The sequence below is a fragment of the Salminus brasiliensis genome, chromosome 18, assembly GCF_030463535.1.
Source record: "Salminus brasiliensis chromosome 18, fSalBra1.hap2, whole genome shotgun sequence".
Lineage (NCBI taxonomy): Eukaryota > Metazoa > Chordata > Actinopteri > Characiformes > Bryconidae > Salminus > Salminus brasiliensis.
The window spans coordinates 9,316,583-9,343,310 of record NC_132895.1 but is presented as its reverse complement, the minus strand read 5'-3'; the positions used below and the strand labels follow the sequence as shown (position 1 = coordinate 9,343,310).

Below are 26,728 nucleotides of genomic sequence, written 5' to 3'. Positions count from 1 at the left end.
ATTAGTAAGGTCAGAATGTTGGATGTTTACCATCCCACTTCTGTCCAAAAGAGTTGGATGTAGCAACATCATCATTGCAGAGAACACAGTTCCACTGCTCCACAACTTAATACCCATGGCTGGCATTAGGCGTGGTGCCAATAGGTTCATGTTCATCTGCTCTGGAGAGTCCTGTTCTATTGGCCATACTAATCCAGTGGGACTAGATACGCAATTGCACATCTGTGTCAGCAATGGGTGCAACTTCAAGTAGCTGAATGCATTGATTATAAGTGGTGTCCACAAACATTTGAACATAGTTTACATAATACAAACCGTCTACTGTGTAGGGTAGTACACTTTTCCACTACAGAAATAAACTACTGCATAGACCTCATCACTTGGCTGACTCCAGTGATGGGTTTAGCTGGTGGTAGCTATAAAAACATGCCCAGTAACTGCTAAAGTCATTGGCTGCATATTACCAAAATCTTTCTTATGCTTTATTTTGTTCATCCAGAAAGCTGTGTGTGTACATGTATGATACAACACTGATTAAATGACACAGATCAAGGCATTCTTTGAATAAATTCAATGTTTAAAAGTAAATCACAACTTTATATGCTCATCTTAAGAAGCTTAATACAAAACAAAGATAGTAGCTGCTGTCACTGGAGATGAGGCTATAGAGGCAGATGCGTATATGTAAAGTGCTCTGTTACAGTGATCTTGTGAGGTTGCCTCCTGGGGACCCACTGGTCTTCACAGTTTCAGCCTTCAGCACACCTGATCCAGATCATGAAGGACTTGATCATTTGCTGATAAGATGGGTCAGGTGCGCTGGCGGGGACGATTAGGACAATTCCAATGATCTTTAAGAGACAGCTTAAAAAGACTGTACCGTTTCTATGTAATCAGTAGACATACGTAAGCTTAATTAAAACACTGTGGTAAATGGTATAATAAGGACTAGTTTTAGAAACCGTGCCGACAGAGATGCATCTTGCATTCTGTCACAATACTGCCTGTTGTTACTGTCATGCAAAAATAACATCTCTAAAATGTGAGGCTACAGGAGAAGAAAAAAAACCTTCTTAACCTTCAATGGATGCCATTAAAAAATATATTTTTTCAGCATTTTGAAGCAGTTCCAGTGATCAGTTCACCATGAAATTCTGACACTGTGTATAGAAGAACTACCACGAAAATGGCAGAATGGCAAAAATAGAGATGCAAGGTTTTTGCATGACAGCAAGGTTTTTATCATTATTATTATTGCTATTATTATAGTTGAGGTTAATTATTTAAAAAAAACCCAAAACTGATTAATGGTTAATAATGCTTTAACCATGTAAAATGTCTATTTTGCACCCCCCTTTTCTTATTTTCATTTCCCACCCACTATTTAAGACTTTCCCAGTCACACAACTGCTACCAGTGAGGGGGTGGTCAAGGCTAGCACATACTCACATGAAGTCAGACAACTGCATATTTTCAAACTGCTAAGCACACTTGGAGGATAACGCTAACTGCCAGTTCTCTTACATTAGCAAACTGATGCCCACATAGACTAGAATGTAGTGAATCTAGTGGTTGGTGTGGCGCAACAGATAACACCATTACCTGCCACTGAGTTACACCACCATGTGGAAAACCAGGGTTTGATTCCCAGTCTGGGTGACTATGCTGCGCTACACTAATAAGTCCTTGGGCAAGACTCCTAACACTACATTGGCCCACCTCTGTAATACGAGTAACCTTGTAAGTCGCTCTGGATAAGAGCGTCAGCTAAATGCCATAAATGTAAATGTAGAATCACACTGTATGTGGGGGAAAGGGAGCGGCACCCAGGGACATCCTACCCACCCAGAGAGAGTGAGGCCTCTGGATCAAACCGGTAATCTCCTGATGCTCAGATGGATGTGCCACTGAGGATAAGTATGACCTGTGAGTGTGATGGACTTTGCCAGATTAGGTATAATATATAATAATGTTTATTTGTGGAGGCTACAATTCCTATCTATGTCCCTGTCTGGTATCCAGTTAAGAAGACCACCTTAATCAAGTTCATCAAGTTGTTTTATGAAGAAGGTCATTATAGACCATCTCAAACACCATACAGTGATGTTAGCCAGCCAAAAGTGCTGTATATTTGTCAAAGGCTGCAAATATTGCAGGTGAACTATCATTATTTCCCTCTTCTTACCACTTACCTGATGAAACTGGGCTGGTATGATTAATGTTGGTTATTAATATAATTGATTTAGTCTTACATATATTAGTAAGCCTAGTACGTGAACTAGTTGGAGAGAAGGTGTGGAATGTTAGCAGCAGAAATACTTTCTGTTCAGTGAATATCAGAATAAAAAATATAGAATTTCTGTTTCCTGATTCTATTAAACAAATCATTTATCAAGTAACATTAATTAACTAGTTCATTTTAAAAGAATCACTCCATTTTGTTGACTGCCTTATTTCTAACCCACGTTTGCAACAGAACCACAATCCAGGCTGGTGCTGAACGGCCCATTTTTTATGGAAACGTGGGTACAGTCAGTACGGAACAGAGCTGGTCCGTAAAGACCTGATCTGTCTTCTCATCTTCTCGCCATGTAGTTCTGCACGGCCTGATCGAACACTGCCAGGAAGAAATCTGCATCCTCTTTGGTGATACACATTGGTGGCTTTATCCGGAACGTCTGAGAGGAACAGAGGGACAGGTAAGGGGTTAGGTGAGAGACGGAATAAACAAGTGTTGAAGAAAGAAGACCATGTTCTGAATGTGGAGTTACAGAACACCGACGGCATCAACCCAAGCATAAACATCCCAAGATTGTGACGGAGTGAAGATGCACGTTAACAACTTATACCACAAATATCCAGTGAGAGCTAGAGTAGCTGCACATTGCAACCAATGACCGATTATATCCTGTACATAGAGTTGGGCCATATAGCGATAATACCACTGTATTTAAAAATGTTGATGGTATGTCAAAATGAGGATGGGGTTTCATGTGTCAAATTTGTGTTCTGTGTCTATCTAGTACATGGCCAAATAAGCTCATTCCTCTATGCGCATTTAAGATGGCCACAGGGTGGGGGCGCTGTAAAGGCTAACTGACTGATGAATGTCACACTATGAAAACAGGTGGGAAAAAAACAAGCCCACCGTAGCTGTGAGTTTAGTGGCATGCTGAAGTTGATGGAAGAGGGGCCAGAAGCAAACCTGGATGAACCAGTCTACTCAGTGTCTGAAAACAGTGGAAACAATCCTAAGACAATTCCCTTGAGTCTAGGCTCTTAGATATGAGGCTTTATCTTCTAAACCTGTGATCTGAGCCTCAGTTAGCTGGAGCATGGTCTGTGCTGTGATGTTTAGCGTGCTAGCAAACTTATCTTACGTCTAGATAGCCGACTATGAGTCCAAACACAGCAGAACTGGTCTCTCATTTTACCTTTATGTTTCTCCCCAGTTGCTCAACATCAATTTCAGACTAGTTTTTATTGTCAACATTTGTGTCGGTAGCTCAGCAGTCAGTCAACAGGGTAAAAAAGGGAAATTTTATTTTCTGTCACAATGTCTTTTCAGGAAACGGACTCTCATAACCCATTCAAACTTGATGTCTTGGTGGTGACAATTTCAAATACGTTGTCTTCTTTAATCAATTAAAATGCAGAGTTGCTGATGAGCTGCATGATCATGGTGAACTTTAAAGCAAGAGTGTGAATGCAATGTACAATGCTAAGGGGAAAAATGCTTATTAATGCTTTTAATAAACAATAAACATTTACTATGTACATATTCTATGTATCATATTTCTCTAAATGGTACTGCGTGACGAAGTACAAATCTGTATATATTTAAAACTATTGATGATTTCTAATTGTTATTTGAGGATGCTTGTCAGCATACCTGCCCGTAAACACCTCCTTTCCCGATCAGCACCCCCATATCCTTGGTCTCTTCAAAAATCTCAGCCATGGCTTCTGGAGGGAGAGGGTCACGACTCACCTGGAAAATATAAAAGATAATGTCAGAAAAAAAGAGGCTCCATAAAGAACCATATTTATAACAGAGACTTATATAACAGATACACCAATTTTAAGGTTCTTTACTCTTGACACATCGCTCTTACAATCACGGTTGCTTATTGAACCAAAAGTGTTTTTGGCCTCACTAAAGCTCTTGTCGCTGAATGCAATCAAATCCCTACAGCAATGCTTCAAAATCTAGTAGAAAGCCTTCATTGGAAAGTCGAGTCAGTTACTTCAGCAGTAGCTGGATAAACTTGAATTTAATACCTTGATTTTAGAAGAAACAAAGAATGAGCAGGTGTCCCAATACTTCTGTCCATATTGTGTATTTATAAAATAAATAGTTTTCCTTAATTGGAAAGATGGAAAGTGGACAAAGCCAGAGAGCTGTTTTTTTCAAAACCCAGACTAGACCTTTGAGCAAGGCCCTTTACCCTGTCTGCTCCCTGGGCGCCGCAGCCATGCCTGCCCACTGCTCCGGGCATGTGTGCTCATTGTCACTGTTGTGTGTTTGCTCACCAGTGTGTATGTGTCTGTGTTCACTGCACGGATGGGTTAAAGGCCGAGGCCGAATTCCACCTGCGTCCGACACTAATGGTGAATACGGGTGTCTTGTCTGATGATCAGTAATGGACAACCAGCAGGTTTGAGGTGTCAAGAGAAGGCCTTGTAGGAATGTGAGTAAGAAGCAGTTTTCTGCTGTTCTTAAGTTAACTGTTAATGAGGTTTCACAGGCAGGGATGCTCATTAGGCACACAGGCACACAGGCACATGGTCACCGCATGCCAGCGCCCTGCCTCAGAGGTGGTGTCACACTCCAGGTGAAACACACACAGCTTTCATAATCATTACCCCTTCAGACTGATGGGTCACAAGAACTGCAAGGTTCAATCAACCAGCCATGACGTCCAGATGCTGCATTTGTTGATCAGGTGATTTGTTTCTTTTGTTCAAAACAACTTACATCATAACTAAATTATATACTATACAGACAAAAGTATTGGGACACCTACTTGTTGCTTTTGTTGGAGTAACCATCTCTACTGTCCAAGGCTTTCTACTAGATTTTGCTGTAAGGATTTGATTGGATTCAGCCAGAAGAGCGTTAGTGAGGTCAGGATGTTGGATAATCACCACCCCACCTCATCTTCAACTCCCCAACTCATCCCAAAAATATTGGATGGAGCACCAACCATCACTCCAAAGAACACAGTTCTTCCACAGCTCCACAGCTCAATGCTGGAGGGCCCTTTAGCCCACGCCTGGCATTAGGCAGCATGGTGTCAACAGGTTCATGTTTATCTGCTCCAGACTAGACAAGCTGTCTGTGTGCCTTTGCACATCTGTGTCTGCAATGGATGCAACATAAAGTAGCTGAATGCATTCAGTAGAAGGGGTGTCCACAAACATTTGGACATGGGTGTTTGTTTTGTCTGTGTGCTCTGCGCTGTGAACCATTAAAAATTTCCGCTTCATCCGGAATGAGTGTTAGGACGTCTTCTGGAAATGCCTTTTTTTCTCCAGTCTAAATACAGCAGAACTGGCTGAAGGCAGATTTCCTAAAACACGCGTCATATTGAGGTTCTATGAATCTTGTTCCACAACATGTAACACAATTAAGAGTTGAAGTGTTTTATAATTCAGTATCCCAGCACTATGTATCATAAAATCTGTAGCATCATAAAGGAGTACAGCAGATGCAGTCTATGCCAGATGGCTTTGTGTACCAACTGCATTACCTCACAACACACACACACACACACACACACCAAATACGTCAGCAGATGGAGCCGGAAGCTGTTCTCCAGCACACTGGATTTGGCATAAAATAAAAACCAAGGTAATTTCAGCAGACCCTATTTCAGCAGTATGTTCACTGACAGCAAGAAGCTGTGTAGGAACCACAGCCATACAACATAGTACTATCCAACCATCACTGTAACCTGTGTCCATTCTACCATGTTGTAAACGCACTCACACACACACATACTACATGTATAATTATAAGATAAAGCCTTGGTCTCTCTCACTTTGTCTGTAACCATCTCCACCCCGATCATCAGGCCTTTTCCACGAACGTCCCCAATGATCTCGTATTTGTCCCTCAGCTTGGCCAGTTCTGTCAGCAGGTATGTTCCCACCACAGCACAGTTCTCCTGGATCCTGTCCTCTGCAATCGTCTGAAACACACACACACAGGCCCATCTGCTCTGTTGATCTCTGATGCTTAGTTGTAAATTGTCGATGTAAGACAAAAACCTTGTATCTCTAAATTGTCTTCAAATTTTACAGGAGAAGAAAAAAAACCAAATTATGGAAAGTGACGTTTCGGGCATTTCTATGATCAGTTCAAATGTTAATACAATGTACAGAACAACCACCAGATTTACATTATGTCAAAAAGTGAAGATCACCAAAACTGGCGATACAAGGTTTTTGTAGGACATTAATGATATGCGCTACATGGACAAAAGTATTGGAATATCTGCTCATTCATTATTCCCAACTCAAGGGCAACAAGAGCACAAAAAGAACCAGGGCTCCTGGCTTTATTAGGCTTGATTTGCCCCAAAGAGTCCTATTCTCATGGCAGTACTTCTCTACAGGGACTAGACAAGCTGTCTGTGTGCATTTGCACATCTGTGTCAGCAGTGGGTGTAACTAAAAGTAGCTGAACGCATTCATTAGAAAGGGTGTCCACAAACATTTGGACATGTAACATGTGGTTTCGTTCTTTGTTGTGTAGTGTAATTCTTTCATTATGAAAGTAAGATGAGGGGTTTTGCTAGTTGTGTATTGTGAATAACCAACACTAACTAGCCTAATATTAATTTACATTTATTAATACACAATATATATAAATGATAATGACTTGAACCAGTGCCAGTGTTGTACCTGTGGTAAGACTTTTTCTTTATGCAATCAGATTTTATTAGTAGTTATGGAACTGTTCACATGATGTAGAGAGCAGCTGTTATTTATATATTTTTTTACATAAAACAATATATATACAATTATGCATTTATGAGTATATATATATATATATATATATATATATATATATATATATATATATATATACACACTCATAAATGCATAATTGTATATATTTTTTGACTGCCATGGTTTCACACACATCAGAAAGAGTGACTGAACATAATAAGACAATAAACAGTCTCTACTCACATCCAGCACAGAGGAGGCGATGGCGCAGGCAACAGGGTTTCCACCGAATGTGTTGAAGTGAACTCCCTTAGCAAAAGAACTGGCAATCTCTGTCAAACACATTGGTGCACATGTGAGAGACACTTTACCACTGCTTATTTTACCAGTGCAGGATTCAGATAGATCAAAAAGACCAACTTTGCCACTACAGCAAATAAATTATGAATAAAAAATGAATATCTAATTAACTGAGAAAGCCTAACAGTGTGATCTCCATTTAAATGAATACAAATAATTGTGCAACCCTCTCTATAAGCTGACTGACCTTTTGTAGTGACCACAGCTCCCATTGGGAACCCGTTAGCTATGCCTTTGGCCATGGTCACCATGTCTGGAATGACATCGTGTCCCTCGAAGCCCCAAAAGTGACTTCCTGTGCGTCCAAAGCCAGTCTGGACCTGGTACAGATACATATTAATATATGAAGTCCTTCTGACAGAAGACATGTGCTATGTGTGTGTGTGCAGTAGAAGCTTTTTAGGACATGTGTGTGTTTGCTGGGAATTAAAAATAAAACCCACTGCTGCAGTGATGAGTGAGTTATTTAATACTGTGACAGAGATGTACAGTGTGTGTACCTCATCCGCAATGCAGATTCCACCCTTTTCCCGCACAATCTTGTAGGTCTCTTTGAGGTAGTTCTTGGGGTACTGGACAGCTCCTCCAACTCCCTGAAAAAAAGACAATGGTGAGAATGTGGAAGTCTCATCAGAAAGGCACTAAGGAACACCACATTGGTCATCAACCCTGCCACGCCCTGCCATAAAGCACATTTGCTGTTCTTCGATAAAGACATCGGCCTCTGTTAGCATTAGCATGCTCGAACAGTTCTGGCCTGAACTTTGCTTACCTGGATGGGCTCCCCAAAGAAAGCAGCGATGCGGTTGGGCACAGTTGTGGCCAACATTTCCTTCAGCTGCTCAATGTACCGGTCATTGGCTTGGCAGTGGCCTGCGGCAAGGACAGAATGATTACCACAGCTTCAGTAAATGAACTGCATTAAAGGACATGTACAATTATATATATATATTATTATATTTTCCAACCATTTTGTTTTTGTGCAGTGCATAACACCAAGACCATTTCCTCCTCTCTACAGATTCTGATGCCCTATTTATCCATCTACTCTAAGACTGACACCACAGCACAACACACTTGACTCAGTAGTCAGTCTCTGATAATGTTATAACTAACACTGCTCTTCTATTGACATTACTATGCTTGGTGTCCCCCAGGGTTCAGTCATTGGCCTCCTTCTTTACATTATCTACATTTTGCCATTTTGTTGGTATTTTTGTTGGCAGGGTGGTGGTGGCTCAGTGGCTAAAGGACTGTGATACTGGTCACAGGGTGGTGGTGGAGTTGTGGGGTATGCTTGTATTTGTGATATCAAACAAAAGTTCTATCTTGTTGAAAATGAATGTGGGTAGTTTGATTTATTGTCTTAATGTGCACATATACCTGTTGTTAGTGGTTCACAGTTTGGGTCTAATCTTTGGTCCAACTCCTTTTTTTGAACCACATGTACCTCCACAGGTTTCCTGTGGTATCTGCAGATCCTTTAAGTCCTATAAGTTGTGAGGTGGGGCCTCCATGGATCAATTTGATTTGTATAATGGGACCTACTGGGACCTACTTTGCATACAAGACCTGCTTGCTGAGATGTTCTGACCCAGTCATCTAGCCAATTTGGTTCTTAGGCTGGCCATTATCCTGCTTTTAAAGCATTACCTATAAGAATGAACTGTTTACTTGTTGTCTGATTAAGATTAAGACAATAATGTTTTCCGCTTCGCCTGTGCTAATGTTATAGCTGACTGGTGTATGAGAGCACAGGTCAAAAACAGTTTTCCATTTCTATTCCATTTCCCATCTCACCCTCGGCTTAACATGACATTTGCAGAAACTCTGGTTCATCCTGGGCTTGTCTTGACTATTGCAACTCTCTCCTAATCAATATCTCTTAGAAATGCCTTGCATCTACAATAAACCAAGCTGCTAGAGTTCTTTATTATTTCTTTTATTATTTTCATTTCTATTATTTTCAAACCTGCTCACATCACCCCTTTTTCTTTCATTTTTATACTTAAAATGTACTGGTATTGGTTACATGTCCCATTATCCCCTTAAACAGCCTATGCAGGTCAACCTTCAAGTTCAAACTTCTATTATCAAAGAATAGCCCCACCAGTTTCTACAGTTTTGTGGCCAGTCGCATTTTAGAGAAAGTGTAAACAAGATACAACTGAGACTAAAACCAGATTCTCAACTGCAGCATGAATCTCCTCACTGCTGAGCACTGCTTTCAGTATGTGTGTACTCAGCTCTTCTGCTGAAGAGCATTATGGACTCTTTAACGCTGTGCAAATACTGATAATGCTCTCAAGTGTCTGTAGTGTTGTGCACAGCTGCAATTCCAATCACAGTAGTGACATTTTATGAAACTGGGCTGGTTTGGAAGAGAAGCGTTTATGGTGTTCATGGAAAAGGTTAATGTTTTACACAAGTCCAACCTTGCACTTCAGCACAACAGGCTTTTTGGGCTTCACTGGGCTAGAAGTACCAGTACTACGCTACAGTTCAGAGCTTTGGAATCACCTTTATTGGAATGACCAATATTCTCACTGTTGTGTAAAAACCTTGTATGTCCATTTTTGCCATTTTCATGATGAATGAGCCAATAGAAATGCTCCAAAATCACTTGGAATAAAATTCTACACTGACTTCCACTGAAAATTCAGAAGTTGTTTTCTTCTCCTGTAAAGTTTTGCATTTTGAAGTTTTCTAGCCTGAACATATCTATTTGTAGTAAATTTATAAAAAGTTATCCACATTGAAATTTGATTATGTTTGAAATATATAATATATATATAACTTCTGGTATATTAATGCTCTTTATGTTGTATAGCTTTCTCAGCCATTCTGAAATCATCTACAGATCTGTTTAACATTCTGGACTCTAATCTAATCTAATATTCTTCAATTTAGTGAATCAACATTCTGACTAGAGCAATCTTATACACATATGTGCAGCAAAACTGATACAATATTACTGAAAAACTATATTTATCACTATATTAACTATAAGTCACTATAAAATCACTTGATTAAATCAGTTCAGAGAGATTGTATGTTCTCTTACTGTTAAAAAGAAGAGTAGACAGTAGCTTCAACAGAGTAAATGTAAACGTAATTAATGATGTGTACTATTTTTGCAATTACTCATGTAATTACAAAGTTACACAAAAATAAACATGTTTCAGAGTCGCTGAGGAGATGTTTAATGTTGAAAGAAATCCTGCAGTCGGGGTCAGCAGAGGGACTGTAGTGTGCGATTACGCACTGAGCTGAGGTTAATGTGGAACTGAAAGCAAGTGTTTAACTGAGGCTTACAAATCATTAAACCGCAGGTGCAGCTTCAGAGTTCCCACTGCACATATCAGTGTGTGTGTAAGTATACTCACATTCGTCTTGGGGTTTGTTTCCCCATGTGTCTGTGTGTGTTTATACTTTGTAGTTCATTTTGTCCCAATTTTCTTAAAATGATCCTGATTTTCTAAAGTACTTAAAAAAGCTCCATTTTTAACTGATAGAGCTATATTTTTTAAATTATTTTTAGCACAAAGTCTACAGTCTTATAAGTACTTACATTACATGTCCAAATGTTTGTGGACACCCCATTCTAATGAATGCTTTCAGCTACTTAGGTTGCACCCATTGCTGACACAGATGAGGTGGTGTGGTGATCATCCAACCTCCTGACCTCACTAATGCCCTTATCACTGAAGGTAATCAAATCTAGTTGGACAATAGAGACAGTTGCTCCAACAAAAGTAGGATAAACTTTTAATACCCTTGATTTCAGAAGAAACAATGAATGAGTAGGTGTCCCAATATTTTTGTCCATATAGTTATATATATATATATATATATATATATATATATATATATATATATATATATATGGGATTCATATGGAGTAGTTATGACCCTACATTTTGCTCTCTGTATACGAGCAAATGTGTGTCCAAATGTGTGCGGGTGTGTGCATATGCATATGAATGAGAAAGTTTGGCATGTCTGTGTCTGAGCAGGCTTGAATCCATTTGGGTGTTTATTTACCTCTCAGTGTGTGTACATGTGCGTGTGTGTGTGTGTGTGTGTGTGTGTGTGTGTGTGTGTGTGTGCTTGTACCTGGTGAGCAGCTGCACTCTCTGATAGCCTGAACAGGAGAATCTCTGCACTGGTTCCCTCCCCACAAACCCCGGAACACATCAGGACACATGGTCTACACACACACACACACACACACACACACACACACACACACAAACATGAACACACACTTGGAACATGTATCTTATCTCACAAAAGAAATTAATTAAATTAACATTCATGACACAATAACATCATTTTTTAGTATGAAAATCATATCCTTGAACCAACATCACAGTTAAAACTATATAACATGCAAATCATATTCTATGCACATATGTAGTCATAACCAAAAATCTTGGCACCCCTGCACCTCTTTCAGAAAATGGACCACTTCTCCCATAAAAGTGTTGCAGTTCAATCATGTGATGCTCTTTCCATTTGTATTTGTGGAAACAGTAGCAGGTGCTGGCAATGTAGAAATCACACACTCAACCAGTTTCTTGGTGTCTGTCTTGGTGTCTGTGTACTGCACTGAGCAGGAAGGGAAAAAATTAAGAGCAAAGAATTGTCCAAAATTGTGAGAACCAAAATTGAGGAAATTATGGACAAGCTCAAGGCTACAGCATATCTCCAGAGATCCTAATGTTCCTGTCTCCACTGTATGCAATGTCATTAAGATGTTTGCAGCCCAGAGAACTGTAGCTAACCCTCCTGGACGTGGATGTCCATACAGTCAAAAAATGATGGAGGTGTGCATGGTATTACGAATCCACAGCCTACCAAAAAAAGAGAGAATGCTGGGTCTCCATGAGCATACCTCCAAAATCACCCAGAAAAGAATTAAGACAAAGCGCTGGAGAGTTCTAAGGTGGAGAACAGAGTCCAGATCGAAATCCTGTAGAACACCTGTAGACAGGTCTCAGAACAGCAGTTGGGAGAAGGAACCCCTCAAATCTGCGAGACCTGGAGAAGCTGGCAAAAGAAAAGTGGTGTCCAACAATTCCAGTAGATGTAAGATGTTAGAAGCTCATTAATGGTTACAGGAAGTGACTGAGGGTGCCTGGAAGAAGTAGTGCATTTTCTGAAGGAAGTACAGGGGTGCCAGTATTTTACAGTATGTGGCACGGTTTAGGATCAAACCCATGTTAAACACTACAGTGTGTTTTAGAAGCTGGGGTACATCTGGTTAACAGTGAGGCGGGGATAAGTGTCATGTGATACTAATGTTTGTGTTAACTGTGTTACGCACCAGCAATACCATTCATCACCTGTGTGCACATGGTGACACCTGCGCTCACAGATGTACAGATGTACAGAGAACGCAGCTCCAGACGAACATTCAGACTATGTGTGGCAGTGTTATTGTTCATGCTCGTTTTTTTAAAACGCGGCTCAGTGGAGTAAATGACATTACAGCAGGAGGCGGCTGACAGCTGTATTGACAGCGTGGAGTTGTACATACGTTATGGCAGCCAGATCCAGAGGCCACGGGGTATTTGTAAGCTGCGTTTGACGTCAGACCCATCGACAGTGGACTGCCACCATGATAGGAGCCTCTGCACATTAACACACATCAACACACATCAGTAAACAAGACACAGCACACTCCCACAACACTACCACAACACCAGTGGCGCCACTCCCAACCCACTACAACCCGTCACTAACTGTCATTCTGTCAAGATACACTATATGTCCAAATGTTTGTGGACACTTCTAATGAATGTATTCAGCTACTTTGAGTTGCACCTATTGCTGACACAGATGTGTAAATGCACACACACAGTTTGTCTAGTCCCTGTAGAAAATTCCTGCCAATAGAATAGGACTCTCTGAAACAGATAAACATGAACTTATTGGCACCATGCCTAATGCCAGGTATGGGCTAGAGGGATATAAACCCCCCCAGCATTGATCTGTGGGGCAGTGGAACTGTGTTCTCTGGAATGATTGTTGGTGTTCTATCTAATACTTTTGGGATGACTTGGGAAGTTCGGGATGAAGTGGGGTGGTGATTGTCCAACATCCTGACCTCACTAACGCTCTTGTCTTTGAACGTAATCAAATCCTCACAGCAATGCTCCTCCAAAATCTATTGGAAAGCCTTCTTCTCTGGACAGCAGAGACTCCAACAAAAGTGGGATACACTAATTTTAACACCCTTGAGTTTTTGAGAAGAAACTATGAATGAGCAGGTATCCAAATACTTTTGTCCAAATCGTGTATTTAGAAAGACTGGTCTCTGATTAAAAGGGAAATGATAAAAACTAATCAGCTCTATAATCACAGTAAACTGTAGTGCTGACCTCAGTGTGATAATGTCGTAGTTGCCTGTGTGTAGTCGAGCCATCAGCATAGCCAGGTCATTAGCCTCGGAGCCACTGTTTGTCAGGTAAACTACCTGGAAAGAGAAAGAAAAGGCCCACAATTACAGTAAAACACAACCCATACACACCTACTTACAGTTAAGGACAAGACAGCCATATCGACCATTAGTGTTGGACACATGGAATTTGGCCTTAAACTCATTCACATATACACACTGGTGATCAAACACAGTGACTGTCAACACATGTGCAAGGAGTGGTGGGCAGCCACTGTCTACCTTTAGTGGTTCAGGCAGGAGGGAGACGAGTTTCTCTGCATATTCCTGAATCTGAGGGTGAATGTAGATGGCCGTGGTGTGCCACAGATGCTCCAGTTGCTTCACTGCAGCTTTGTTCACTCTCCTAAAACACACAGACACAACAACTTTGGACTACATGGTTGGATGGTCTTCAGTTTTAATTTCAGCCATTCCTTTACACAGAACACAAACTACACCTGGAATTACACCTAAAAAGACATGCATCAACATTACTGACAGTTGTTGCCACTCTGGGCTCAGCTTGTTTTCAGGTGCACTATGTACCTGCTGAGGCAGGCAGGACAACCCTTGTGAGAACCGCATAACCCATGCGTAACCTGAGTCGCATTAATGTGAAATCCTGTAATACTCCTCTAGCGCCTTCCACATGCTTCTTTCACTTTCGGGGGCAATTCTGTACCTCTCAGCTTGTCCAGAAATGCATGCGTAAAGCATGTTCTTTATTGGTGGCTCAAAGGACAAATAATCTTCCTGACTGTAGGGGGAACCCAGGAGCAAGAAATACCAATTCTCGCATAACGCTGCTGTAGTTTGTTAAATGCTACCATATTTTCCTCCTTTGAGTATATATTTTAATCTACCAAATGAAAAAGCTATGTTTGCAATGAAAACTTCATTTCTAGTCACACCTGACTGAAGGTAACCTTACGGGTGGCAGTGTCCGACACTGACGGTGGCCACCCCGGCGAACAGGTCTAGATAGCGCTTTCCATCCACATCCCACAGCCACTGCATGTGGCCTTGATGAATAAACACAGGCTGCTTGTAGTATGTCACCTTCATGGTCATGGGGTGACAGTTCTGCTTCCTGATCTCCAGCAGACGCTCCTTAGACATTACCTACAGACAGAAACACAGAAAATGGCAGTTTTACACTACACGCTATGAGAATCTGATTGCATTCAGTCTCAAGCATCAGAGAGGTCAGAAACTAATATTAAACGATTAGTTCTGACATTCCAACTCATCAAGGTGATGGACCTCCATCACTCCAGAGAGTACAATTCCACATAGATTTTGTGGTAAATGGTCCACAAGCTCCAGATCCCCCCTCCCATAAGCTTTAATAGGGCAGCTGAGCACTCACTTAGGTATGTGCCTAATTTAGTCATTTCTAATTACTACACACTAGATAGAACTCCTCCAAACATACGTTTCTACCAGGTAAAGATAAACACACGCTTCCTCCGAGCACAGTGCTAGATGAAGGGAGAGTAGGAGGACCATCCTACCAATCATACCAATTGTGCTCTCTTGGACCCCACATATGGAAGTCCACCAGGGTCAGTGATGGGACCAGGGGCCCCTATCTGGGCTGTACACTGCACTCAGGGACTAGACGGGACCCATTTAAGATTAAGATGGGCTGTAATGGTCAGGCCCATTTAGGAAGCCCAACTAGGTCCTACTAGGTATCCTTAATTATGGATGTATTACATATGCTATACTGATACTACGCATCACAGTACTAAACTGACTGATAGTTGTAACTGGCTGACATTGCTGCGCCTCCATTGCCTTACCTTGTATGAATCAGGTTTAAAATCACATGGGGGCATCTGTGGGGTTGGGTGTTTCACTGCTGCCTTCTGACACATCGCACCTGAGCAGAAACAGATTTAAAGACAATTTTAATCCAATGGCATTAGCCAAGAATTTGTGGCTGTGCTACTATTAGCTATCAGATTAAGCTGATAATACCTGGTAACCTGCTATGCTGTACTCTAATAACTGGAACTAGCTGAGCCTCTTTATGACAGTATTTCCCAACCCCTGTGTACAGTCTGCATTTGATGTGGGATAGGTTATAGGTGAAATACTAAGCCACACCAGTAGTCCAATATGTTTGAACTGAACATCTGAAACAGTATATGGAAATGTAATACTGTCACAGCTACTCCCCTCACTCTCTTTGGGATATCTTACCACAGCTATGCAGATGGCACTCTATCAGATCTACTTGGCCCTATACCCGAATAACTATGAACCCCTTGACTCACTGTGTAGTTGCCTTGAGCACATCACTGAGTGGATGGGTAGCACATTTTTGCAGTTGAATAAAGATAAAACAGAGATTAATTTATTTGGCAATAGAAATGAGGGGTAGAGACTAGTCGCCTTTTTGGATTCAAGAGCCCAAGAATCTAAAGAAGTAGCACGTAACCTTGGTGCAGTAAAGGACTCTGATCTCGGTTTTAGCGTCACGTCAAAGCCGCTACCAAATCAGCGTTCTGTCACCTTAAGAACATCAACAAGATTAGAGATTTTCTGACTAAACCAGACCTGAAGAAACTGATCCACATCTTCATTTTCAGCAGGACTGATCACTGTAATGGTCTCCAAACTGGACTTTAAAAAAAGTCAAGTCAAGTCAAATGTATTTGTATAGCGCTTTTTACAACTGTTGTCGCCACAAAGCAGCTTTACACAAGCAGTAATTAGTAAAAGACAGAGACAAAAAAGTAATAACGTAAGACATGAAGGATCAAAGACCCCCAGTGAGCCCCAACGGCCACAGTGGCAAGGAAAAACTCCCTCAAAGCTGGAGGAAGAAACCTTGGGAGGAACCAAGACTCACAAGGGGGGACCCATCCTCCTCTGGTCAGAACTATTTAAACATTATTGATAAAAGTTACCAAACCATCTATACTGTTGAAAAAAAGACAATAAAAAATAAATAAAAAGACAATCAAGTGTCTTCAGCAGATTCAAAATGCAGCTGCCAGAGTTCTCACTTGGACTAGAAGAAAGTGACACATCACCCCCATTCTAAAACACTTACACTGGATACCAGTTTGTTACAGAATAGACTTTAAAGTACTATTACTGATCCATAAAAATCTTAATGGTGTAGGACCAGCATATTTATTTGACATGCTGCAGTGATATGAGCCGAGCAGAGCTCCCAGATCTTCAGGAACTAGTCAGTTAATTTTGCCTAGGGTAAAGACTAATAATGGAGACGCAGTGTTTGGCTACTGTGCTGCTGTTAAATGGAAGCAGCTGACAGAGAGTATTGACAGAGGAGCCCTGACCCTTTTAAATCCAGGCTAAAACATGACTGTTTAAGCAGGCTTTCAGCTCTCTGTTTAAAACACTTTCAGCACTTATATCCTCATTGGTATGTTTCATTTTCTATATTTTAAAACATATATTTTTAATTATGTTCTTAATTCTTAATAAAAATGTATTTTTATATGACATCTAAATGTTATCTTAAGCATTATCAACTCCTTGGAGGCTTTAAAACCCAAGGATTAATTAACAGCTTAGAGGTTGGTTTCAGTAAAAGTAAAGTCTTTTTGACCATCTTTTGATTACTTGCTGGAAATGATGTTAGTGAGTTATGGCTGCTTTCCAACTGGTGTTGCTGTTCCTTACTAACGGTGCTGGAAATGATTTGAGTACATCTGATACAAATGTTATCCAAAGCTTTATCAACTCCTGGAGGTTTTAAAATGATGCTAGCATGGATATACCAAGCATTTGAATACGGCTCTTTGATAAAGGTTTGTTGATCTTCCTCACTTAGAATGATGGAAATGACTCGAGGACTATATCCCAATGATAAACAGCATAGAAGCTTACTTACTTACTTACTTCTGAGGTTAATTACAGCTGCTATCCCGTGGAAAAGCAGTAACTATTATTATTGTTTTTTTATATAATTGTATTTTTTTATATTCGTTAAATGTTTTTCATGCTTCTTTAATCAATTAATTTTTCTTTCTTCTCTGTTTTTTCTGTTAATGTAAAGCACTTTGAATAGCCACTGTTTATAAAAGGTGCTATGAAAATAACCTTGCCTTGCATTTCGAGTGTCTCTGATTTACTCTTTTTTATGGAAAACACTGTCAATGGTCAACACTAGCCATTTGGGATCATCCTATCAGTGTAAAGTGGGGGTGGAGAGGGGAGGGGCTTTAGCTTTTTACACGTGTGCTGAAATGACTGGCTTTTCCCACTATGAAAGGAAGGGGGATTGAGCTAAACTTGTATGGTCGGTGTTTCTGATTAAAAAAAGACTACACAGATACATACAGATACACGACAGGTGAACCTCCAAACCGTCCAAAGAGTTTCTCTTGTCCAAGTGCTTTCATGCTGGCTGAGATCACTTCAACAGAGACTAACTGTGCAATGCAAAGAAAGCAATGCTCTCCAGGAGGACCTGAAGGAGAACTGCCCCTCTGGAGCCCCACATACCACTGAGAGAGAAGTTCAACCCCTGTAGTCCTGCCTGCAGGGTGAAAGTGCAAATACCAACAAGACATTTCTGGGTTTGCACAACTTTTATTAACATGAAATGAATGAATATGCTCAATTTTCTGATCACAGTTATATGATCAGAATACTTAAAGCTCAAATACTTAAAGCTTAATAAGAGGGGGCATGATTAGTTAGGCCTGAGGTGTAGAAGTCTGGGTTTTGGTTGTGCATCTGTTTATGGAGATCAGGAGACTGGTGACAGTCTACTACAGTGTGTGTTAACCACGTTAGCCAAACATCTTCCTTTGTAAAAGCCCATTAATGCCTTTTCTTTCCTTGGTTGCATTTGTTTTGCAAGTTTTTTTTTGTCAAAATCAATCAAACTAAATGGTTAAAATAAGAAGTTTTATTTACTATAATCTATTATTCATGGAATATATATAAACAAACTAGAGAAAATCAGATTTTGACTGTGATTAAAAGTGTGAAACACTCAAGTGGACCAATTTGGGTTTTTTTGGTCTTCACTTTTACGCAATTAGGACGCATGTTACCCCATGTGTTTCTTCGACCCTGCGGGTGTTCATGTAGCACAGAGGGGGGTTTGCTGTCTGACTTGCGTTTCTTTCACATTCTTTCCAAATTTCCCTGCAACCCAGTGACAACCCGCATCCTCTGACTGGGCTTCTGCTGGCTTTTTAATCGCTGCATCTAAACCACACATGCAAATCAGCCGCGATAAGAGAACCAGAATGCAAATCGTGGGAAAAGCTGAAGGGACTGGACTTTTACACTCACCACTCGGAAGATGGACTCTTGCCACACACTCCACCGCTTTTCCGAACAAACGTGGACCTTTCATTCGTGAAAACATTGCTATTTTAGCGTTGTCAGTGTTTCTCTGGGTTTCTGCAGCTTTCCTGCACTTTACTCTCAGCAGGAGAGGAGCTAGCTGTGAAGGTGCAGTGAACGGGTTTGGGCAGAGAAGAGAACCAAGTCCAGCAGGTACTTTTCATTTCCCACCCGTATTGCGGCAGGGCTCGGTTTCCCAGCGCTCTGATTGGCTACTAGGATTCCGCCTCGTACGCCAGGATTGGCTCGTAGTTCACGCTTATTAACAGTGCATGTTTATGAGCGTGTATTGGGGGGGAGGAGCGGGGCGCGGGGGGTCTGAGTTAACCAATCAGAACGCAGGAAACATTGTGGCGCAATACGAGTGGGGAAAAGACGACCAAATGTCCAAATATTTGTGGACAACCTTTCTAATATGATACATATGTGTATACACACACACACACAGCTTGTCTCGTCTCTGTAGAGAAGTCTTGCCAATAGAATAGGACTCTCCGGTGCAGAAAAGTATAAAGAGCCGGGCCGTTGATAACAGGGTTGTGGGTTCGATTCCCGGGCTTGGCAAGCTACCTTTACCCTCTCTGCTCCCCGGGTGCTGGAGTTGGCTGCCCACTGCTCTGGGTGTGTGTGTGTGTTCACTATCACAGATGGGTTAAATGCAGAGGACACATTTTGCTGTACAGTGACAAATACGTGCACCTTTAGCTTTTAACACTGAGCAGTGGAGGTGTATTCTCTGGAATAATGGTGGTGCTCCATCCAATAAATTTGGGAGACAAGTTGGGGTGGTGATCATCCAACTTTCTGATCTCACTGACCTCGCTAAACTTATCGCTGAATGCAATCAAATCCTCACAGCAATGCTTCAAAATCTTATATAAACCCTTCCCTGGATGAAACAGACAGTTACCCTAAGAAAAGCAGGATAAACTCTGTTTTTAATACCTTTGCTTTCAGAAGAAGCAATGAATGAGCAGGTGTCCCAATACGTTTGGCCCTGTAGTCGAACTTTAGCCATTCAGGAATTTGCTGATAACTGTCTCAAACATGTTTCGGCATGAGGAGTCTCTTTTGGCACGTTTTTCCTGCTGTCACATGCCTTTTTCCTTTTGCCTACAAAGATTATGATCTATGTGACCTTTAGGATCAATGTTTGGTAAGGCTAGGTGCTGGGTCATCACTTAAATCAGCCTTTCATACCTTCAAAACACTTGATAATCACATATTGAGCAGGACATGGGCAAACTACTTCACAGCCTTCACATTAAACCCACCTGCCTAATATTGTGGAGGCCCACTTGTCTCTCTAGAATAGCTCTGACCTGTCCAGACATAGCCAGCATTAACATTTTCAGCAGTGTGTGCTACAGTAGCTCTGCTGTAGGATCAGACCACACAAGACAGCCTTTGCTCCCCATGCATCAGTGAACCTTGAGTGCCTATGCCCTTGTACCACTTTTGGTAGGTACTGACCAGGAACTGCATACTAGGAACACTCCATAAGATTTGTCTTGATTTCCCTTGTTTTTTATCTGGTCCAGATAAACATGAACCTATTGGCACCATGCCTAATGCCAGGTGTGGGCTAGAGGGGTGTAAAGACCCTCAGCATTGAGCTGTGGAGCAGTGGAACTACTGTGTTCTCTGGAATGATGGTTGGTGGTACTCCATCCAATACTTTTGGGATGAGGTGGGGTGGCGATCATCCAACATCCTGACCTCACTAATGTTCTTGTCACTGAATGCAATAGAATCCTCACAGCAATGCTCCTCCAAAATGTCATAGAAAGTCTTCTTCCCTGGACAGTAGAGAATTTTACTCCAACTCCAACTCCAACAACTATTCTTTAATACCCTTGATTTGGAAAGAAACAACAAATGAGCAGGTGTCCCAATACTTTTGTCCATATAGTGTATGTCTTAATTCACAGCATCAGTGCTGTAATGTAAGTTCTGTAGTGCCTAATTCTTATTACTGTGATAAACTGAAGATCTTAATTATTTTTTTTTTTGCATGTTTATTAGTTTTTTACTGCCATTCATAAAATGTAGGACGGGAATACAGTAAATGGTAAGGATGCATCACACAGAATATAACATGACAGGAGCCACTGCACCTCCTTCAGTGCTTTTAAATTCGCTAAAAAATATATTACATCACAAACAGTGCAATACAGAAAGAGTGCGACCAACATAACATCCACCAGAAGTGAGGTTAAAGCATTATTCAATGTTGATCTCAGCAAAGCAGTTAATCTGAAACGTGAGAATAGACAGATGGAGAGTTTTCACTGTCAGAAGGATGAAAACAGTCACTTTCAAAGACATCTAGAGACTGAATTTCAGCATTCGCTTGGATTTCAGTCCAAACCGTCCACATTGAGTCCAAACCAGAGTTCAGAGATTTGATTTAGAGAGGTTACGTGGAGCCTTCATTCTTAGGTCCACCGTAGATTGTCATGTTGGCAATGCAAATACATTAAAACTACATCCACAAGCCCAGTCTTTAACAACGAGTAACATTAACTGTTGCCTGTGCACAATTACCATAGGTAGAGATCTGAGGAGGTCTCAGTCTCAATTTCATTCATAAATACAACTGAGAGCTTTCTACACCTACATTAGTGTTAAGAACCAACATCAGCATTACGTATTAGCTCATAATACACTGATTTATTTCCGCAGATGGTACATACAGTATTGGCCTAACTTGGCTATAGCTAGACATAGACATATAGCTAGACATAGATATAAACAGGTCTGTAGTAAATATCTCTTTTAGAAAAATATCTTAAATGTAATCTTTGCTCAGATCATTTATACATACAGTAAGGCAAATATCATAGTTGGGCAAAGAAATCAATAAGCACTATAGTTGTGCTATATTATAAAGGACCTGAACAACCAGGATTTGTGCAAAAAGGGTAAAGAGGGTGTCTACAGTAGTACTGACTGTGATTTTTGCATATTTGCCCTAAAACTCAGTGTTTTTTCCATCTCACCCAGAGAGAAAAAACAGTGTGACTTACTAATGATTTCAGATTTACAAAGAAAAAAAAAAGGAAATAACATTCTGAACATTCCAAACGCCATGGCAACAAAACCTCATATCTCCAAGAGGGTCATATTAGAGACATCATACACTTTAATGTAGGTTAGGCCTTGGTCAATTTAGCATGAAATGGTCACACAGCGTAAAAACAGCTGGAGAACAGCTGGAATTCTTAAATGTTTTTTTTTTTTTTAAACGTGGAGCTGGAATGAAGTTACGATATGAGAGAGACGATACACAGTATGGTCTTTCCAAATGTGACAGTGAACGACTGACTGGAGTGTTAATAAAATCAAGCCAATCTTCTTTCAGTAGGTTTGTTTGTCACAGTGCCCACAATCAGTGCAACCTCAGGGGTTTAGCTGCAATATTTACAGTATATACATACATTCAGAGCGAGCGTCAGAGTTTCCACCTGAGAGTCGTGTCTTCAAGGCAAAGTTTTTGCTTAGGACAATTTTTTAATTCTATTAATTTCCTGAATATTTCATATCCTTGATCCCGATCCTCAACTGTACACATACTTAACACAGCTTGGAACTGTTTAACCCTTTTAAAAATATATAGTGGCTTATATAACATACACTCATCAGCCATTTAGTTGCAACATTAGTACCACCTGTGTAAAATTAAGTAGGCCTCCCACAACAAGTGGGCCGCCACAACAGATCTGACCTTTCGAGGCATGGACTCCACCAGACCTCTAAAAGGTGTTCTCTGGTATCTGGCACTAAGACTTTAGCAGCAGATTTAACATCACCTTTAAGAACGGACTGTACACTTGCGGCCTATTATATCCACCCCTTGATGGAGGCCACTGTAGATGAAGATAATTCATGTTTATTTGTACTTCATTTGTCAGTGGTGCTAATGTTATGGCTGTTTGGTGTATAGAACAGAGCTAATATAGCAGTATATTCACACATGTCAAAGTGGAGAGTGAAAATAAGCGGTGAATCACTAAAAGAAAGTTTAAAAGACCAGGCAGATCTCAAATTGAATACTAGCTAGATTTTTGCCAGATGGCTTAGTAGGTAGCTAATAAGATGAAGCTGCAATGTACGTGTAAGGTTAGCAAATTAAGCAGTGAGCAGCGATCCACACTGGAGCGTGTTTAAGGGAATAACAGTGCCTGTATTGTGGCAGACTGGGGTTCAATACTCCAACTGGACAAGTGCACTACACTACACCCATAAAAGTAATTGGGAAAGACTCCTAACACTACATTCTCCAACCTAGGAGGTATGATAGCCCAATTAAAAGTATTAAACCGAAGCATTGCATAGCATAGCAACATCACTTTATCACTTTATATTAGTGCAAAAAAAGCAGTACATAAATAATCATTTGTATGCTGACCAGCCAAAATCCTACTGTGTACCATACCATATACCTAACAGAATTTTTAGTGTTAGTGTTCAGTATACAATTGGGACACAGTACAGGGGTTTTCACTAAAACCCATCATAGCTAGCCAGAATTTTCCTATTCTTTAGGAGCTGTCCAAACATTGGCACTACAGGTCTAAACATGCCCAAACACCCACATTAGTGCAGTACAAAAGAATTTGAGAGAGGGGTGAAGGGCTTGAAGGAATCTACAGGGATTTGTGTGCAGTCATGAAGTCATCATGATCATTAAATGTACAGTTAATTATATTTCTAAAGTTCTGCTATTTTAAATGAACCTTTAATTAACTTAATTAACTAAATCATGACAATAGTTGTTAATAGTTGGACAGAATCCACCCTGATAGAAAAGTGTTTATGTAAAATTCCTCCAGTCTATGTATATATATATATATATATATATATATATATATATATATATATATATATATATATATATATATATATAGATAGATAGATAGATAGATAGATAAATACTGCTATAAATCCATATCCTTACTATCGGTCAAACACCTTGTAGCTCCAAAACAGCTCATTTACAGAGGATGGGAAAATCCTTCAAAAAAAGTAAAAGAAAGTGGAGATACAATGTGTTTGCATGACAGTTATATAGATCCATAGTGAACTCAGAACTTAACACCAGCTTCAGAGTACATTTTACATTTTGGCAATACTTCTCATAATCTGTCAGAATGGAGAATGATGTTATATCCCCTTATTTTTAATTAATGAAGAGTAATATAAAATATCAGTTAATCATATTAACAGTAGCCATGCTACAATATAACGCTAAATACATATCTACCCATATAACATGGTGCATAGTGCATTCAGGGATTTAACTATAGAATAAATTGAGGTATTAAAGGAAATGACTGACCGTGATTGTGTAATCTGTCATTTTACATGCAATCCTTATTGATCTTAATTAGGGATTTATTTACTGCAGAAATCTGCCAGTGTTGGCATGTTGGAATAGACAGTAATGGAAATATCCTTTTACCAATAAAAAAACCTGATGTTTAGTATACACCTAAAATGCTGCTATCACAGCCTGAACATCCCCCAGTATGGTGCTGTTGAGGCAGAATTTCCCATTCAAAAACAGCGTTGTTCACAATCAATGGCAAGAAACGAAACATAGTCCCAGCAATGATATCCAATAACCTATAAACCCATTTATACAGTTTATAAGATGGCAGTGATCCAGTGCCTCGTATCATTATTGTCTGGGATCAAACTGGGTTAAGTGCTACAGAGTTCAACCTTTTTTGATCCTCAAGCTGTTTCCCAGAATGAATGCAATTTCTCTCCAAATCAACATCAACCAGATTCTGATCCAGATTCTTATTGTGCAGCTCTTGACAAGTGAATTTTAGACTTGGCTTCTATACCTCGATGAAATATGCTAGGTTCTACCAGACACCAAAGACGTTTTTTTTTCCTACAAGGAAACGCAGATGATCCCAAACATGGTTTTACTGAGTGCCTAGTTACATTTCATCCTATATCAAAAACACAAGTTTAGATGTTCGCCCAGACAGGCTTAAAACTAAAACGTGTGGCATGAAGGGTAAAAGGAACTTCAGTAGCTCTTCATTGCTTCATCTCTTACGTGCTGCATCACCATGTGAGTAAAGTACAAAGCACATAAAAGGAGGACTGTTCAGGTCACACACACAGATTTCATGAACTTATTCCCAGTAGAAACCTTGAACCTTTTGCTAAAGTATCAATGGCCTGTATAATCAGGAGTCTTTAGCGCCACCGAAGTTTCAGAGGAAAGAAAACTACTGCTTGGTACGAGCCTGAGAGGAGGTTACTTGTAGACAAACATCTCTGCTCTAAACAAGACTGGGATTCTGTCTTAGTGTCCTATTTTGTCCCCTCGTTTGTCTTTCCTGACCCTGATCTTGGAGTACCGCTGTCCTGCGTATATCTCTGGTCTAACACATCAGATCCAAGTTGGCAGCTCTTTAACAAGCCCTTCATGAGGTGAAATTGGTTAACACTAAATTGTGCAAGGCAAGGGTACTCTAGGACCAAGGCTGGGAACCACTGGGCTATAGCAGCAATTCGACAGTTGTTAGCTGTTAGCTGTTAGGACATCATCATAGTTGTATCTACATAACCATTTCCAGCCAACCTCATATCATCCTGTAGCATGGAAGAGGGGTGATGGAGATGGGCAGTGAGTTTACAGGTTTGTTCCTGTTGCTGTTGAAAGTAGCAGGGGTCAACCTGTCCACTTTGATCCAGGCAGTAATCCCCCACGCACTGTGATACGCTCAAATCTCTCTGCAGCAGTAGAACGTTATCAGAGGTCACATCTCGGACCTTGCTGTAGTCCTCGCCACCGAAGTCTGAGAGTTCTGGGTTATGCCCTTCGGGGTTGGCAAGAGGCCTGACAAGCAGGACATTTTCTTGGTTGACCGTTTGCACCTCTACGTATTCGGCAGACTGGGACTGGGGCACTTGTGGTACGTGCTTGTTCTCAATGCTGTCCATGCTGTGCATCTGAGCGTACCGGTATAACCCAGGCTTGCTGAACTGAAAGTCTTCCAACTGGTTCTGCTGACCACAAGATGTCTGGACACGTGGAGATGTACTAGAAATCTCTGGTACGCTGCGGTGGGAGGCTCTTATTCCCCCTGGATGCTGCTGTTGGAAATGGTGTGGTTGAGGGGAAGAAAACACAGAAGGCCACATCTGGACCTTCCCATCCTCCAGCCCTGGAGAAGCAGGATTGTCCCTGCCCTCACTGTCAGAAGAAGCCCAGCTGGCCTCTCCATACTGGCTGAGCTCCTGTTCTGTTCCGCTCTCGTCCACGGCCTCTGTGCACTTCTCCATCAGCAGTGTGCGGCTGTCACAGCTGCCCCGGCCAGAATCGTTGTCTGACGATGTGCTCTTGGACTTCATTGAACCCTCGGGCAGGTTCTTCTCATTCAGGACCAGCTCCCGCTTTTCATCGTCATATACCTCCAGATATTCCACCAGCAGGTCCTCATAGGTGTTGGTTGGCGGGAAACCCTGAATCACCAGTGCATTGAACATCTCTTCTGACTTCCCACTCTGTGGGCAAGAAAGGCGGAACAAAAAGTAAGTAATTAATAAAAAAATGAAGCCTTGAGATGGAAAAAACCCTTACTAAAGGAAAAATAC

At 40.8% G+C, this 26,728-nt stretch overlaps 2 protein-coding genes across 3 annotated transcripts in view; both read right to left on the bottom strand.

Moving 5' to 3' along the window:
- Positions 1 to 2,576: 2,576 nt before the first annotated feature.
- On the bottom strand, positions 2,577 to 19,201 carry agxt2 (alanine--glyoxylate aminotransferase 2). 2 transcript variants are annotated; one of them, XM_072662127.1, is made up of 15 exons: positions 19,177 to 19,201; positions 19,052 to 19,143; positions 15,568 to 15,647; positions 14,694 to 14,884; positions 14,003 to 14,126; positions 13,704 to 13,798; positions 12,860 to 12,953; positions 11,434 to 11,527; positions 8,090 to 8,190; positions 7,818 to 7,910; positions 7,505 to 7,637; positions 7,201 to 7,289; positions 6,045 to 6,194; positions 3,893 to 3,991; positions 2,577 to 2,678 (listed from the first exon to the last, which is right to left on the bottom strand). In XM_072662127.1, exons 2-15 carry the CDS (start codon positions 19,125 to 19,127, stop codon positions 2,577 to 2,579), a joined length of 1,521 nt encoding a protein of 506 aa, XP_072518228.1. In that variant the 5' UTR covers positions 19,128 to 19,143; positions 19,177 to 19,201. The 2 variants fall into 2 exon arrangements, with proteins under 2 accessions (XP_072518228.1, XP_072518227.1); XM_072662126.1 differs by having other exon boundaries at positions 19,052 to 19,184.
- Positions 19,202 to 21,123: 1,922 nt separating this feature from the next.
- The window catches only part of prlra (prolactin receptor a), a 37,431-nt gene continuing 31,826 nt past the window's right edge, over positions 21,124 to 26,728 (bottom strand). The window contains exon 9 of the mRNA XM_072662125.1: positions 21,124 to 26,638. Within this exon, the coding sequence (XP_072518226.1) occupies positions 25,667 to 26,638 (972 nt within the window). The 3' untranslated portion in view covers positions 21,124 to 25,666. The remainder of the gene's footprint in view (positions 26,639 to 26,728) is intronic.